General features: G+C 42.4%; 1 protein-coding gene and 1 non-coding gene across 6 annotated transcripts in view; one reads left to right on the forward strand and one right to left on the reverse strand.

Annotated features, from left to right (window-relative positions):
* Nucleotides 1-1139: 1139 nt before the first annotated feature.
* Nucleotides 1140-1212, forward strand: TRNAM-CAU (transfer RNA methionine (anticodon CAU)). The gene has a single exon. It is a non-coding gene; the product is annotated as a tRNA-Met (tRNA).
* A 3759-nt stretch (nt 1213-4971) lies between these two features.
* The window catches only part of TBC1D31 (TBC1 domain family member 31), a 30564-nt gene continuing 19601 nt past the window's right edge, over nt 4972-15934 (reverse strand). For 3 of the 5 annotated variants that reach the window (XM_087706722.1, XM_087706723.1, XM_087706720.1), the window contains 7 exons: nt 15186-15321; nt 13262-13354; nt 11077-11217; nt 9185-9379; nt 8346-8496; nt 6883-7008; nt 4972-5306 (listed from right to left, as the gene is read on the reverse strand). In XM_087706722.1, coding sequence (XP_087562848.1) covers nt 5125-5306; nt 6883-7008; nt 8346-8496; nt 9185-9379; nt 11077-11217; nt 13262-13354; nt 15186-15321 — 1024 coding nt within the window. In that variant the 3' untranslated portion in view covers nt 4972-5124. Of the gene's footprint in view, nt 5307-5716; nt 5817-6882; nt 7009-8345; nt 8497-9184; nt 9380-11076; nt 11218-13261; nt 13355-15185; nt 15322-15934 lie in introns of all 5 variants that reach the window. The other 2 variants (XR_015695599.1, XM_087706721.1) reach the window with 2 other exon arrangements.

Raw genomic sequence — 15934 nt, forward strand, 5'->3', positions numbered from 1 at the left:
CCGCTTCTCGAATGGTATGGTTGTTGTGTGTTTTTAAATTGTGTATTGTTTATTTGTCTTTGTTATCCCCTGTTTGTACCTCCTTTCCCTTGACTGAGTTGTGAGCCGCCCTGAGTCCCCTTCGGGGAAAAGGGCGGCATATAAATGAAATAAATCCTAATCCTAATCAGACTTGAACATTCTGATTCTACAGAAAACCACCCTACTTGGAACAGCTTATATCCTTCGACGTTACCTTAACAGTTCCTAGGTCCTTGGTTAGGACTCGAGCTGTTGAGCTACCAACCAGCCCCAAAGGCTGTGAATCTCACCAAAGATCATGATGATGATGATGATGATGATGATGATGATGATGATGATGATGATGATGATGATGATGATGATGATGATGATGATGATGATCATCATCATCATCATCATCATCATCATCTTCCTCTTCCTCTTCCTCTTCCCCTCCTCCTTCCCCCTCCGGCTGCCCTGTTGGGGGCAATATGCTGACTCTCTGTAAACCGCTTAGAGAGGGCTGAAAGCCCTATGAAGCGGTATATAAGTCTACTGCTATTGCTATTGCTATTGCCCTGGCCTTCTTTCGCAAAGCTGCTATATCTGGGGTGACCATTAGAGGGCAGCAGAGCGCCGAAGTCCTCTCAGTGCTGCCCTGTAGCGGGCATTCAAAAATGTGCTGCCTATTGTTTGCTCCTCGTAGTAGCCCTTGGTCCACCCCTGGCTTGCCTATCAAAACCCAGCCGAGGTAACCAGATTCCCCTCCCTCGTTGCCTCGTCGCCCTGGCTCCAGGGATCCCCAGGATGATCTAGACCTGGGCAGAATCCGCAAGCTTTGCCCACCCGCAGTCCTGCCATTGGATTTTTTTCTCCCGAGGCGGTGGAAAAACGTGGGAACGGCTTGTTGGGAGGGCGGGGGGAGGCGGAAATCTTGCCTCCCTCCCTCCCATCCGTTCAGTCCGGGGTTGTTTCTTACCGATGCAATTAATTCCTCTACGGAGGAGAAACTTTGTTTTCTCCCTTCATACTTAAACATCCCCCCCCTTTTTTTCCTTTTTAATTAAGAAACTGGGAAAGACGTCGCCTCAGCAGAGTTTTCCTCTTGATGAGGCGATTTTCTGCCCGCCTTTCCATGCGCCTCGTTAGCGCAGTAGGCAGCGCGTCAGTCTCATAATCTGAAGGTCGTGAGTTCGAGCCTCACACGGGGCAAAGCAACTTTTTCGCCCCGATCAAGAAAATAAAAACCAAAAAACTCCATTCATTGGATCTTAGGTAATAAGGGGACCCCTGAGGGCCATCCAAACGGCTTGATTTTTCGGGAGCAAACGCCTAAGGCTGCTTCCGGGAGGACGGCAAGGAGAGCAAAGACTCTAAAGTGCTCAGAAATGACTTTGCGTCTTCCAATGCTTACAACTTAATCTGTACTTATTAAGTATATTTCTTATACATTTACTTCTGGGCACAGGTTCATTTATACCAAAATGTACTTTTGTAAAAAAAAAATAATACTGGCATTTATTTTAGGGACCAGCATTTGGATCTGCTGCAACTTAAGATTGCTTTTCCTTCAAAAAAGGGCAGCTTGTGATTTTCAGCCAAAGGGCCAGTTTTTTTAAAAGCGTCCCTGTCTTTTATCACAGCAGTATTTGGATCTTTTTAGATACAGGATCCTCTTTTGTTCAAAAAGTACACTCAGAAATCCTTTGGCTGATCTTAAGAGGAAACCCACCCCACTAATCAATGAATTAAAGCTGTGATTTTTTTCAAATCTCAGCAATGTTAAGATAGGTGTACTTCAACTCCCATTGGTTGACTGGGGCATTCTGGGAGTTGAAGTCCATACGTTTAACAGATTAACAGAGTTGGAAGGGACCTTATAGGTCATCTAGTCCAACCCCCCTCCCTCCCGCTCAAGTAGGAGACCCTACACCATTTCTGACAAATGGCCGTCCATCTTCAAAGCTTGCTGCTTGAATTCCCAAAGAACACCCACGCACACTTTTTGTGACAGCTATTCTGTGGTGCTAATTTTTGACACTGTGCATGAAAATCTTCCCTTTGGCCATCTGTGATATTGTGCAAATCATCAAAATAGGATTCATGAACCAAGATAAGCACATGATACACTTCTGAGGTTTCTGGAGAACCTTGTCACTAGGCCCGCAAATAAGATTAACAGTATTAACAGAGTTGGAAGGGACCTTGTAGGTCATCTAGTCCACCCCACCCCCGGCCAAGTAGGAGACCCTACACCATTTCTGACAAATGGCAATCCAGCCTCTTCTTGAAAGCTTCCAGTGATGAAGCTTCCACAACTTCTGAAGGCAACTTCTGTTCCATGGCTTGATTGTTCTGTCAGAAAAATCCTGGCTTCTGGGATTGACAAATGGCAGCCATTCCAGGTATGAATGACACCGGAAGCAAGATGCCATTATTTTTTTTACTTTGAACATTTATCTATTCATCATTAATCTTTATCATTATTTTCTTACAAATATATAGAATACAGTTTGTGTCACTTTCTTGCCACCCCATACCTCCATTTTATTTTGCAACAACTTTGCTCCTTCTCTCTTCTCAACCTCCCTTCTCTGCCTTCTTCTTTCCTCCTCTCCCTCCTCCTTTCTTCTTCCCCTATCTTTCCCCCCTCCTCCTTTCTCCTCCTCCTTATCCTCTCTCCTACTCTTAATTCCCCTGCTTTTCTTCCTCTGCTTTACCCTTTCTTCCTTTCCCTCCTCAACCTTCCTCCTTTCTGTTGTTGCCCTTTCTTATTTACTGTTGGAATTCATTCCGGATGTTTGTGTGCAGGGCAGTTTCTGCTGCCTGAAACACACATACACAGGGATGCAAAAACATCGCACCAGAAACATCTTTCTGGCCTAACGGTCAGGTCTCACTATGCAGCCTCATGTAACAAGAACGATGTGAGCCAGTTACTTCCACACCTGCCCTTTCTCCCCCCCTATGCTGTGCTGTAACTTTCTATTCCCCCTTTCCCCTCCCAATGCCATGCAGCTTGTAACTTTCTATTCCCCCTTTGCCCACCCTTTGCCATGATGTGATTTTCTATTGGTTTATTTGTAGAATGCTGTGATTTTTCATTAGTTTACTTGTACCATGTGTGATTATATATGCCTTTTGATACGCTCCTTTTTGATGACGCTGTAATTAACTTTTTCTAATAAAAGAGCCCTTCGATGATCATTCAAAGCTTTAGCTCATCCCAAGGAATTTTGTCTGGTGTTTTCCTTTTGATTAGGCAAGGGCACATGAGCAGCCCTCCAGTGTGGCGACAACACCGCAATTTACTTTCTCTGATGGGTTCCCGGGGTGGCATTTCCGCAATCCCAACTTTATATTTTCGTACAATATAATTTTCTCTGTTACAATTTATTTCTAATAATAATTCCACTTGTATCATTTTTTAACTTGTATACTTGCATTTTAATACTTTCCTATACCCAGATGCCTCTTAGGGGATATTCACTGTGTCCCTGCAACCCACACTGGTGACCAGAATCACAGCACAATCAAGAGATTTACTAGACAAACCCTTTCACAATGCTGTGATTTGCAGTTGTGACATCCCTAGGAATGGCTGCCCAGCTTTCTCTTGGCCAAACAGCTCTTCCCTTGGGAATTTTCTAATAGGATACAGCAACCAGAATGGATTCCCACCAGGGAATTGGTCAACCTTGTGGGCCTCTGAAGCTAAGTAGGGTCAGGCTGGGCTAGCAGTTCTGTTGGAGACCAATGTACAGGTGGTAGTTTCACAGTGAGGCAGGGGAAAAAATCATCGTAGAGGGAAACAGTAGATTTCTTCTGGGTTAAAGCCAGGGTTAATGACCTGAATGTTTTTATTTTTTTCTGGGATCAGTGGAATGATTGCAACTGGTGAGGTTCAGGCTGACACTAGAAGCTTCGTCTAAGATTGGTTATTGGAATGGATTTCAGACACTGGGCTCGTACTATCATATGCGGTGGACCTGCGCAGAAGCAAAAAAATATTGGACTAAAATACATACGTGGCTGGAAAAGATGATACAACAATGTTTTGCTGGGGATTTTACCAGAAAATTATAGTAAAGAAAATGTATATTTGATTATTCATGTTATGACGGCAGCTAGGATTGTATTTGACCAAAATTGGAAAAGTGAAGAGATCCCTACAGAGGAGAATGCGATTAGGAAAATATTATAATGTGCAGAAAGGAACAGATTGACACCGGCTATCAAAGAGAGAGAACAAACCGATTATGATACAATTTGGGAATCTTTTTACCGGTGGTTAGAGAATAGACATGAATTAATAGTAAAAGAAGTTATTTAAAGTATAGAAAATGTATTAATAGTCAATATAACTCATAGAGTTAAGTAACTTACAATGGGATTGTTATACCGTAATATTAGATACTTAAGGTATTGGAAATTAAGCTAAGATGAGATTAAATAATGAGTAAGATTGTATATTTTAATGTTGGCACAAAATGTTTGTACCCAGACGACACACTGGTTAATGGAAAATGGATTGTTTTTATAAAAATAAAAAAAATAAAAATTAAAAAAATGCACAAGGGCAAATGGACCAAACTATTGTCTACTAGAGATGCTGAAATCAAGTCTGTTTCCAAACTCAGCTAGATATACAACAGGTATGTCTATATGCAGCAAATTTCCCCCAATGCATCACTCTCCAAATATTAGTCTTAGCATTTCATCAGCTAAACTTCCTTTGCCAAATCACATCTCCAAAATCCAATGGATCCTTTTGTATTAAGCATTCTGGATTTGGACAGGACTTAGTTCTATTTTTTTTTTTAAGCTTTGAATCAGCTGCCAGAAGGCAGAAAGACCAAAAGATCAACAGAAGTAAAAGAAAAATATTGAAGGAACACCCCCCACCTCTACCCCGAGAAGTCATTGCTTTTTCTGCTCTTACCCACCAACAATTCTGCGATCCTGAAGATAGGTTGCAACTGTTTATTTAAAACATATTTAAAATACTGGCTAAAAGTTTAAAAGGTCCAATCTTTGTTCAAAGGTTTTATTTTTATATACAAAAATAATTCTAAAAGGTATTTTGAAAACATGATGCAAAATCAATCTCTTCTTCACGAAATCTCATTGAACAAGTCCATGGAGAGCTGGATCAGGGCCTCTGCAGTTCTCGCTCACTGAGCCTCTAGGGGTAAACTTGCCTTTCCCCCGAGCGTGAGCCATGAGCTTCTTTCTGAGTTGTCTCACTTCAGCCATTATTTCCCGTTCTTTCGATTCCAGTTCCTGCCGTCCTCGGTCTAAAGAGACTTGAAAAGTGAAAAGAGATTAGCATCACAAGCTCAGTGACTATATCTTTGAAGATCCAAGAAGCAGCCAGCTGTTTTATTCTGAGGGGACAAATGTCCCTAGGGATTCTATAGGCAATCCCTATCAGGGTTCTCGGGACATGGTGGTTCAGTGACTAAGACGCTGAGCTTGTCGATCGGAAAGGTCAGCGGTTTGAATCCCTAGTGCCACGTAACGGGATGAACTCCCGTTACGTGTCCCAGCTTCTGCCAACCTAGCAGTTTGAAAAAAAATGCAAGTAGAAAAAGGGTATTTTGTGGGTCTCATCTATTATGGATGTACATCTGGTGGGATCATGAAAAAGAGTCTTCTCAGTGGGGTATCCCTTCTCTATGAAACATTATTCCCTCTAAGGTATGCTTGCCCCCACCTTGTTGCAAAAGGCCCTGAAGATGTAGTTTTCGTCAATGGGCTTGAGACCCCCAAAGGGAAATGAAGTTGATCAGTTGGTTGATTTCATTGTGTGGCTGCTGCCATGGGGGGAAGGGGGGATATTTTATGGGTTTTTATTTTTGTGAGTTTTTAATGTTATAAGTCACCTGGAGTTACCTGTGTGTGACTTAGGTGGCCATATAAATTAGTATAATAAATAAATAAAGTGAAAGGAAATAGAACGTAACCATCAAAATGGAATTTGGAAGGTAGAGGAAATATACTGTATTTTTCGGAGTATAAGATGCACCTTCCCCCCCCCCAAAGAGTGTGGAAATGTTGGTGCGTCTTATATACCGAATACAAGCATTTTTGGCCTCCCGACGCCCCGCCCTCGCATCCCATTTTTGTGAAAAACGGGTTGTTTTTCGCAAAAACGGAGGCGTTTTTGCATTCCCCCAGCCCCCAGCAACACTCTGCAGGCTTCAGCAGGGTTGAAAAACAGGGCGTTTTTGCCTTCCCCCAGTCCTGCTGAAGGCTGCAGAGTGCTGCTGGGGACTAGGGGCGGGGGAGGGGGAACAAAACCTTTTTTTCTTACTTACCTCTTCGAAATCTTGGTGCGTCTTATACACCAGTGTATTTTATAATCCGAAAAATACGGTACATTTATTCAGGGCAGGATTAAAAAAAAATGAAAGCACTGTCTGCCCTTCCATTGCTGATTCTGAAGCTTGGGTCACATGTGGCTCTGAAGAGCTGTAGACTTTATAATCCCAATGCATCTGAATGGCGCCAGGATGGTACCCTGATTTCAATCTTGTCCTTGTTTGTAGAGAATAAGGACAATGACCTCGATGGAGAATTGAAATTCAAAAGAAGCAGAAATCATGTGGAACAGCCTCAGACAGGCACTTCCCTCATTCACGGGAGTATAAGAAGGGGCGGACGTACAAGCCCAATCAGATATTATTAGAGCTCCTCTCAATAAAAAAAAATAGCTTTAATCTTCTTGAGGAGTTGATTTCTAATTTGTTCTACCTCTTTCCACCTTCAACAAGCTGTTTGATTGCAAGTACTATTTATGGCTACCAACAACAACAGACGCAAAAGCAGATTATCACACCTAAATATTTTCTCTTTCAAAATCCATGTTTTGTCACTTACAGGGAATGGAGGAGTCTCCCCCAGAGGATTCGTTTAAACAGGTGTTGCTATGTTGCATTTTCTGAGGTTCCTGACGGCATTCTGAACCTTCCTGAGACTGGGAGGTTCTCAGATCCCGCAGCCGCTCTGTAGAAAGTGGAGGCGTTTGAAATATGTTCAGCCAGATAATGTACTTTTGATTTTTAGGTATAGGGTATTCCTTGGGGTGTCTTATAAAACACTTATTTTAAAAAAAACCACAAATTAATTCATAGTATAGTACCTAAATTGCCCCCAAATCTTCTGGAGTAGGCAGCCGTTGTTAAATATTTAAAAAAAATTCTACCTTGTTTCCCTGAAAATAAGACTGGGTCTTATATTCATTTTTGCTCCAAATGGGGCTTATTTTCTGGTTAGGTCTTGTTTTCTCGGAAATACTGTACTAAATGCATCCGTCTAGTTGACAATCTTAACTGGGTCTTATTTTTGGGGTAGGGCTTATATTATGAGCATCCTGAAAAATCATGCAAGTGTCAGGCCTGCAGCCATCTTTTCTTTTGGATCTTTGGCCTGCCACACTTTCCATTATTCTATTATGCATTTTCTATTGTGGGAAAGTGGGAGGGGGGATAGTAAGGAGTAGAATGTTATGTAGCCAAAACAAAATTCCTTTCTAGAAAGCCAAGGTCATCCTTTGCCGTTGCACCTCTGCACCTGACCGGAACTGGATGGGTGGACCTGCAAGCATGGCAGTGGGAGATTGGACCATGTGATGGACTTGTGGGTGTGGGGGCAAGATCTTGTACTTTCAACTAGGTGGGGAAAACTGGGAAGCTTTCAGATTTGGGTGTTTCCAGATGTGCCAACATGGCTCTCTTAATAAATTGGGACTTTAAGCAATACTTTGTCTCGGATTCTGATTTAGTTTTGGATGCTATTTAGAACCTTGACCACAAGAGCTTATTTTCCGGTTGGGTCTTATTTGGGGGGGAAACATGGTAATACCACCTCAAGTAGCTATACTGCTTGGCAAGATGTAGTTTTTTAAAAAATGATGATACCCATTTTTAATGGGTAATGTGAATATAAGTGAAGAGGTGTACCTCTCTAAAGCAGCGTTCCGCAATCTTTCTGGGTTGACAGCCCGGGGTGGGGTAGGGGAGGAGGAGATGGTTTTGTGTGAGAGGCAGGCACGCTGCCACCTGCCGCTTACACAACTGGGGTTGAGAGTGGATGCGCGCACCAGCCCACTACTCCCATGGCCCGGTTGTGAATAGCCCACAGCCTGGTAGTGGGCTGTGGCCCACAGGTTGGGGACCCCTGCTCTAAAGTCTTCAAGGAGGTGCTTCTCAACCTTGGCAAGTTTAAGATGGGCGGACCTCAACTCCCAGAAGTCCCAGCAGCCGTAATACATGTCTCATGAACGAAATCATAGAGATTTCTGTAGGCCTGTTCTGCCGTGTACGAACAGCTCCTCCGCTCACCAAAATAGCCATCTCCGTCCTGAAGCTCTGCTGCCAGTTCTATGGCGTCATTCATCTCTTGGTTCAGAAACCGCTTCCTCTTGGCATCCGCAGCAGCGGCAATGTCCTGCTGTGCCGTCAGCTGCTCTTTTTTCCCCATGGTTTCATCCAGCTAAAATGGGATAGAAAAGCAGGACGTTTCCATTAGAAAAGGAGAAAGCAGGAAGAGAGAAGGATTCTCTCCACAATTGAAAACCCCTCAAAGTGACACCAGAAATACGACTGTGTCTCATGAAAATGGGCACAAGTAGTCCTTGCCTTTCAACAGTTCATTTCGTGACCAAGTTCCAACGGTACTGGAAAAAAACTGTCTTATTACGACTGTTGCAATATCCTCAAGGTCCGGTGATCAAAATACAGACGCTTGGCAACTGACTCATATTTATGACAGTGGCAGTGTTCCAAGGTGATGTGATCACCTTTTGAGACCTTCTAACAAGCAAAGCCAATGGGGAAACCAGATTCACTTAACAACCGTGTTATTCCTTTAGCAACTGCAGTGATTGACTTAACACAACGTGGCAAGGAAGTTCGTACAAGGGGACAAAATTCAATGCCTTTTCAGTGCTGTTGTAACTTTGAATGGTCATTAAATGAACTACAGGTCCACCTGTAACATCAACAGGCTGCTATCACTAACATCACCAGCACTGATGATGTTCCCTAGTTTGGCTAATTAAACGTCTGTAAGAAAATAACCAAGCTCAGAAACCACCAAAAAGACCCTCCTATTTCAGGTTCTCATCCTGCCATGGACAGAAGAGCAGAGGCTAATCTTTAGCAGACTTTTAGCCACTTACCTTTTCGGTCAACTCTTCCTTCATTGCCTCAAGCAGCTTAACTTCCGCCATTCTGGTCTTGTGAAGGAGATTGGCCACCTCGTGGTATCGCTGGTCCCGGTCCATGTCGTCACAGATTCGCTTGTGGAGGAGCTCCATTTGCCAATTCACGTCAATGCTTTCTTGATGGGCTTGGGCCAAAGATTCTTCAAGCACCTTAAGAGGGCACAAATGGCATCAGAGAGCACCAGAAATGAAGCTGTACATCTTCTTTCCAGCAAAGGTCTATGGAGATTCTCAGTTCACCCAGGTCATGGTTGTTCCAAAAGGTGCTCTTTCGAGAGGCAACTGGACTTTCTTTGGTTTTTCTTTGAAGAAGTTTCATCACTTCTCATCTAAGAAGCTTCTTCAGTTCTGATTAGATAATGGGGAATGGAAGGATTCTTCACAGCCACTTCACAAAGGCATGGCACAACATAAGAGAACAAACCCATCAGGACAAGATTCAACAGTCCATCTGCATTTAAAAGACAAAGGCCACTCTTCTGAAGACAGCCAAGTCTACATTTTGGACTGAGAAGATCGCTGGTTTGAAAGAGGAGTCAAAGAGACCATCTATGTCAAAAATGAACAGCCCTCTCTCAACAGAGGGGGGATGTCCCGTCATCTATCTCCAGTCTACAACACCGTCCTTTCAGCAGTTCCAAGAAGGCTCCACACCCATTTGCACCACTCAGGTGACCCTGAGGACACAGATAAATCTCCAAGTGGCCTCAACAACTGCCTAAAAGGATGCAAATGACCAGTTGTCTGCATCGTTCCATTCCCCACCATCCAGTCAGAACTGAAGAAGCTCCTTGGATGAGAAGCTAAACATCTTCTTCAAAGAAAAACAAAAAAATGTCCTGTTGCTTCTTGAAAAAAAAAACATCTTTGGGATTCCTTCCAACAGGACATCAAGCTTATGAGCTGCCAGTTGTACGATCGTCTTGTGTCTAAAAAATCTGCCTTCCATGATCAAGAAGGGTTAGTTTATCTACAAATTATTTCCGTAGTCTGGTATGGTCTTAAAAAAAAGTGGGAGATGAATAGTTACTGGATATTTTGTGAGACTGAGACAGACAGCAATCATTTTCCCTACGTAGGAGATATTTACAAGAGTCTCTTCAAGATAGTGAGTGAGAAACTACTTTGGATGTGCAGGAATTTGATCAGCTAATATATACCTGCTTGAAGGAACTGTAAATCGAGTTTGTGTGCAATGCTTCCCCCATACTCTGAAGCACTTTTTTTTGCTTTTAAATCTAAAGTACCACACAGAGCTACAAGGAGTCTTTACTTAATGACCGGTTGCTTAGCAACTGTTCAAATTTACGATGGATCTCCCCAGAGCTAATTATGGCCTGGTTTTGGAGTTCTGACAGCGCAAAGTTCACATTTATGGCTGTTTGCAGCATCCCACAGTCATATCACCATGATGGTTGCCAGTTTTTGCCAGTTTCCAGCATTTACTTTAGTTGTCTGGCAAAAAACCATCCACTGAAGAAAATGAGGTTTGTTTAATGACTGCTACAGTCACTTAACGATTAACAACTGCCACAAAACAGATCATAACATTGGGCACAGTTACATGGTGACCTGCTTAATGACCACCTGGGCTTAGGTATGGTCGTAAATTGAGGACTGTCTGTACATGATAATCCCATGCCAATAATGAAAATAATTCATCCTGGAAACCTCCAAAAAGTCCTATGATCTTTTGTACCAATTCAAAGCCTCCCCAGGTGGAGGAAGAAAGCAAACAGCCTTTAATTCCCATTCATCCTGCCTGGCAGGGCCAATGGTCAGTGAATTTAGCAACAGAAGCCCCAAATATCTGGGGTAGGTTCAAGAGTCCTGCATGAGGTCCTCACTTCATGAGCTTTCCGGTTTCCTCCTTGTTCTGCTTCAATCAGCCTCTGAAATAGACGTTCTTCCAGGTCAGCTTTTCTCCGGCTGGCGTCCATCTCCCCTTTGACTTCTTGTGTCACGGCTTCCTGCTCTTTGACAAGTTTCTGTTTTTTTTTTTAAAAAAAAGACAGTTGTGGGACAATGAACTCCAAATCAAAATTAAAAAGATACACCCCCCCCCCAATGATAGGAGTTTCTCGTAAGGGGAAACCCTGCATGGTGGGATAATTCCATTCATGGTCATTGCTAAATCAGTTTGTCCCAAAGGTGCTATTTTAACAGGCAACTGGACTTTCTGGTTTGTTTGTTTTTTAAGACGTTTCATTTCTCATCTGCAAAGCTTCTTCAGCTCTGGCTTGGATGAGAAGCTAAATGTCTTCAAAGAAAATCCAGAAAGTCCAACTGGCTCTTGAAAAAGCACCTTTGGGACAACCATGACCTGGAGGACTGAGAATCTCCATAGACTAAGTCAGTTTGCTTCCTTCAACCATCACTTAATTATCAAATATAAATTATACGATTATATAAATATCAGAATATTGATGATTATTTTGGATAACTGGATTACCTTCTCTTTTCCCAACCTACTTTTCGTGAATCAAATCTCAGATACAAACACCATCGTATTAGTCTCTTCCTTTCTTGCATTTGGTCTTATTAAATACACCCTAAGGCTGAGAGAGCCAAATATAGAAATAATGAATTTAATTCCCTTCTCTCCATGAAGCTGGAAATGGCTGGCATTTAATGAATTATGGCAAGCTCAGAGCAACATGGTCCGTCAAAAATGACTACATAGCACCTATGTGTCTTAGTAGGTTAATCTTATTATTTCCGGGAGGGTCAAGTCTTAATCCCATCACCCTGGAGCTGAAGCTCTAATTGTCTTGTAGATAGGCTGGCCAAGTCCTTCTCAATGGACACCAAATATCTACTGGTGGGAGGGAGCTGGGGCTCTGAGTTTCCGTCTCCCTTAAAAAAAATTATTTCTCTTTTGCTCCTCCTGCCTTTGTCCTATCTCAATAAAAGGGGCTCCCAGACCCCAATCTGGGTCGCCTCATCCCGAGGAAAAAAAAATAAAAAATAAAAAAAAATGACTACATAGCACCTGTAAATTGCTAAGTTAAAAAAAAATTAATAGGGGTATTAATAATGCATTTGCATATGCTTATATATTAATTATCCGTTCATATATACATCTTTATAGTTAAAAATGTGCAACCAACTCTTACAGATTTTTGTGTTTTTTCATGAAATGTTCTTGCAAAAGAAACATTGTTATTTTGTTTGTTTCTAACACACACTACCGTATTTTTCAGTATATAAGAGTCACCAAGGTTTTGAAGAGGCAAATAAAAAAAAAAGTTTTTGCACTCTGAAGACCTCCCAAAAATGGCCCACTTTTCACGAAAACGGGCCCATTTCCCCCCCCAAAAGTCATGAATAGCCTTTAAAAGGCTTGTTGAGTGTTCCTGGGGGTCCCCCCCCCAAATGAGCAAAATAATGGCCTGTTTTTTGCTCATTTCTGCCGTCTCCAGCCCCCAGGAGCTCTCTGAAAGCCTCCTAAAGGCTACGCACGGCCATTTTGGTGAAGGAGGTGGGGTTTCGGGAGGCACAAAATGCTGTATTCAGTGTATAAAATGCACCCAGATTTTCAGCCTCTTTTTTGAGGGAAAAAGGTGCGTCTTATACTCCGAAAAATACAATATTTTCCCTAGAACAACTCTGTGAGATGAGTTGGGCTGAAAGAGAGTTCACCCAGCTGACTTTCATGGCTAAGATGGGACTTGAATGGTCTTCTGCCTTCTAGGCTGGTGCCTTAAGCACTAGACCAAACTTGACTGTTCAAATCCTTTAAAAAAAAACAAAAACTTATCTGATGCATGGGTTGTAGTGAACAAGTAGTGCCTGAAGATATTGCTGGCCTCTATCTCGTAACATCAATCACACACTTGAGACTTCTGTCACTTTGCAACTTGGGCAAATCTAATCCTAGCAGGGACCCTTCCATACTGATTTGCAAGATTCCAAATCTAATTTTTACCCTAGGCCAACGCAAGCCAAATCTATAAGTTAGAAGACACTCATAGAACAGGCCTAGATGCCTAGTTACTTGACCTCTGGAAGACCGAACCTCTGTTCACGGACCTGTTCAAAAAGTCGCCGCTGAGTTTCGAGCTCCATCTGCCGCACCTCGACATCTCGAATGGTGGCTGCTGTTTCTTCTTCTCGCATGGAAGCCTACAGCAAATGCGGAGAGAATATATTTGTGTGGGCGAAAGTGTTTTTTTCCCCAAAAGAATTTTTTTTAATTCTCTTACATGCCATTTTAAGTATACATTCACATAATTGTTATTCTTCTTGACATTTATCGTTCTTATACGTTTATTATTTCATTTAATAGGTTATCATGTACAGTTTGGGTTGCTTTATTTACCACCCCTTCCTCCTTTTGTAACACCTCCTTGTTTTCCCTTTCTTTTCTCCCTCCCTCCCTCCCTCCTCTACCTCCTTCCTTCCTCCTCTCCTTTCTTCTTCCCTTTCTCTTTCTCCTGATCTTCCTCTTCCCCCTCCTGCCCTCTCTCCTTCTCTTTCTCTCCCTTCCATCCTCCCCTCCTTAGATATCTTTCTTCTTTCCCCCATCTTCCTTTCATTCTCTCCTCCTCTCTCCCTTTCTTTTTCTATTATTGTTGGTGTATATTTCAAAACTCAGTTTATGTTTCCTTGGGATGGTATTTCTGCCAACCCAAGTATAATTTAGTATCGTTTCTTATTCCCTTACCTTCGCTAATCTACCCTAGTTATGTTCCCCCCCCCTTTATATCTCGCTCTTGAATATGTACTTATATATTTAATATTTCTTTTCTGTTTTCCCCTCCTCCCTTTTCCATTTAATAGTGCGTCATCTGGGTACTTTATCTTCTCTCTATTTTCTTTTCTAGCTTTCTTTCTCTAGCCAATTATAAAATCTTCCCCATGTCTTGAAGTACTCTGATTCCTCTTTGTCCTTTATTTTCATTGTCAACCTATTCATCTCTACACAATCTAATATCTTTTTTATTATCTCTTCATCTGTTGGTAGCTTATTTAATTTCCAATTTTGGGCAAATACAATTCTCGCTGCTGTAATTACATGTATAATCAAATAAGTGTTAAGCTCCTCTCAAGTAGTTCTCTGAGCAGATGTTTAACGGTGCAATATTCTGCTTTAGTTTGGCAAGACTTCTGTGTATAGATAAAGAACAAAGGAAACTGCTTAGAAGAACCTCTGTGTGTCTTTCTTGGTCTCTGCAACCAAAAGTCAGCAAGGATTGTTATATCTTTCTCAACTTGAAAGGGTAGAAAAGCATCCCATCCAAGTTTGATTCTTATGGTCAGAAGTGGGTTTGAGAGTCACAGAGAAAGGATTTTTGTGGCTGAATGCCAGCTTGGGTCAAAAAACTGCTCACTTTAGTAGAAAAAGTTGGGGAAAAGAGGAAGCCAAATAAAGTAGACAGTCTGCAACTAGAATCTGATGCCACAACCCCCTGAGAAATTTCCTGGTGTATCAGATGAAAATCTTTTTGGACCACCATTTTCTATCTAGAGTAATCATCAGGAGTCTTGCAAATGATCAGCAAGACAGAAATATAATCACATCCTCCTGCTCTTATTCTCCACTCCATCTGACATTGGAGATTTGTATCTAGCCATCATGGCAACTAACCTATCAACTAGGAATTTAATTTGCTCCTCTTTTAATGCCAGGCAAATTGGCCATCATTCATTTCAACAAATGTCATAATTTCTTTATGGATGGTGTTAAGTAGGACAAGCTTAATCTGTCCTGAATCTATGCCACTTTCCAGCTTCCTGGAGGACCTGTGGAAAAACTCCTAAGCCCTTGGGTTAACATTTTTGAGATCAATTCCAATTTCCCGCAGGCATGGCCAACGATTGGAGCTGTGATCTAATAAACCTGGAAGAGTCCAGGAACAAGGAAATGTGGTCTAGGATTTGTTCCCTGGGAGGAGCGGAGGAAGCCAGTCAAACAAAAATACCAGAACCTCAGATGTGAAGTGGAACAGGTTACCTTTCTTGCAATTTCATCATCGAGTCTTTTAAGCTCCATTTCCCGCTGATCTTGCTGGTATTTTAGAAAGCGCCTCCGTGCGGTTTCCACCAACTGCAGCTCCTTCACTTTCAGTTCTCTCTTGACGGCAGCTAACCTTTAAGGCCAAAAAGAAGAGGGTTTGCGAAGGGCAGGAACACGCGGATGGATGGATACAAACAGGCCAGGTAAAAGTTTGGGCAGCTCATCCTAAGTTAGCTCTGTTGGGACTAGACAAAAGATTATCGTGAGCCTGCATTCTGTTAGTGGCCAATCAGATTTCTGAGAATGCTAGATAGAAGAAGGAAGACAATAGATCTCTCTCTTGATTTACACTCTGGTTTTGTAAACTGCCTGTCCATTAGGCTTCCAGGTGCAACTCAAGATGCTATTGGTTGTACAAGGCCCTTCATGAGCTGGGGCCAGATTTGAGGGACCGCCTGCCTCCAGTTGTCTCTACACACGCATGAATTCCAGCAGGAGGAGGGCATGCTCTGGGTCCCACTGCTTTCTGATTTGGAGGGGGTGGGAGTTGAATAAACACCCGTAAAACTTGCTGTATGTGCATGTGTGAAGGAAGCGGGGGCGCACATCTTCTGACCATGGGGACAGTGGGCAACTGGCTGTCAGAATTCAGCATCAGTTTATAAGCACCCCCAGGGTGATCCATTATAATTTCGAACGCTCCCTGAGTGACTGGTTGTAAGTCTAGGATTATCAGAAACAGGGGT

The sequence above is a fragment of the Thamnophis sirtalis genome, unplaced genomic scaffold, assembly GCF_051295495.1.
Source record: "Thamnophis sirtalis isolate CommonGarterSnake01/CBP01778 unplaced genomic scaffold, rThaSir2_p1.2 scaffold_2, whole genome shotgun sequence".
Taxonomy (NCBI): domain Eukaryota; kingdom Metazoa; phylum Chordata; class Lepidosauria; order Squamata; family Natricidae; genus Thamnophis; species Thamnophis sirtalis.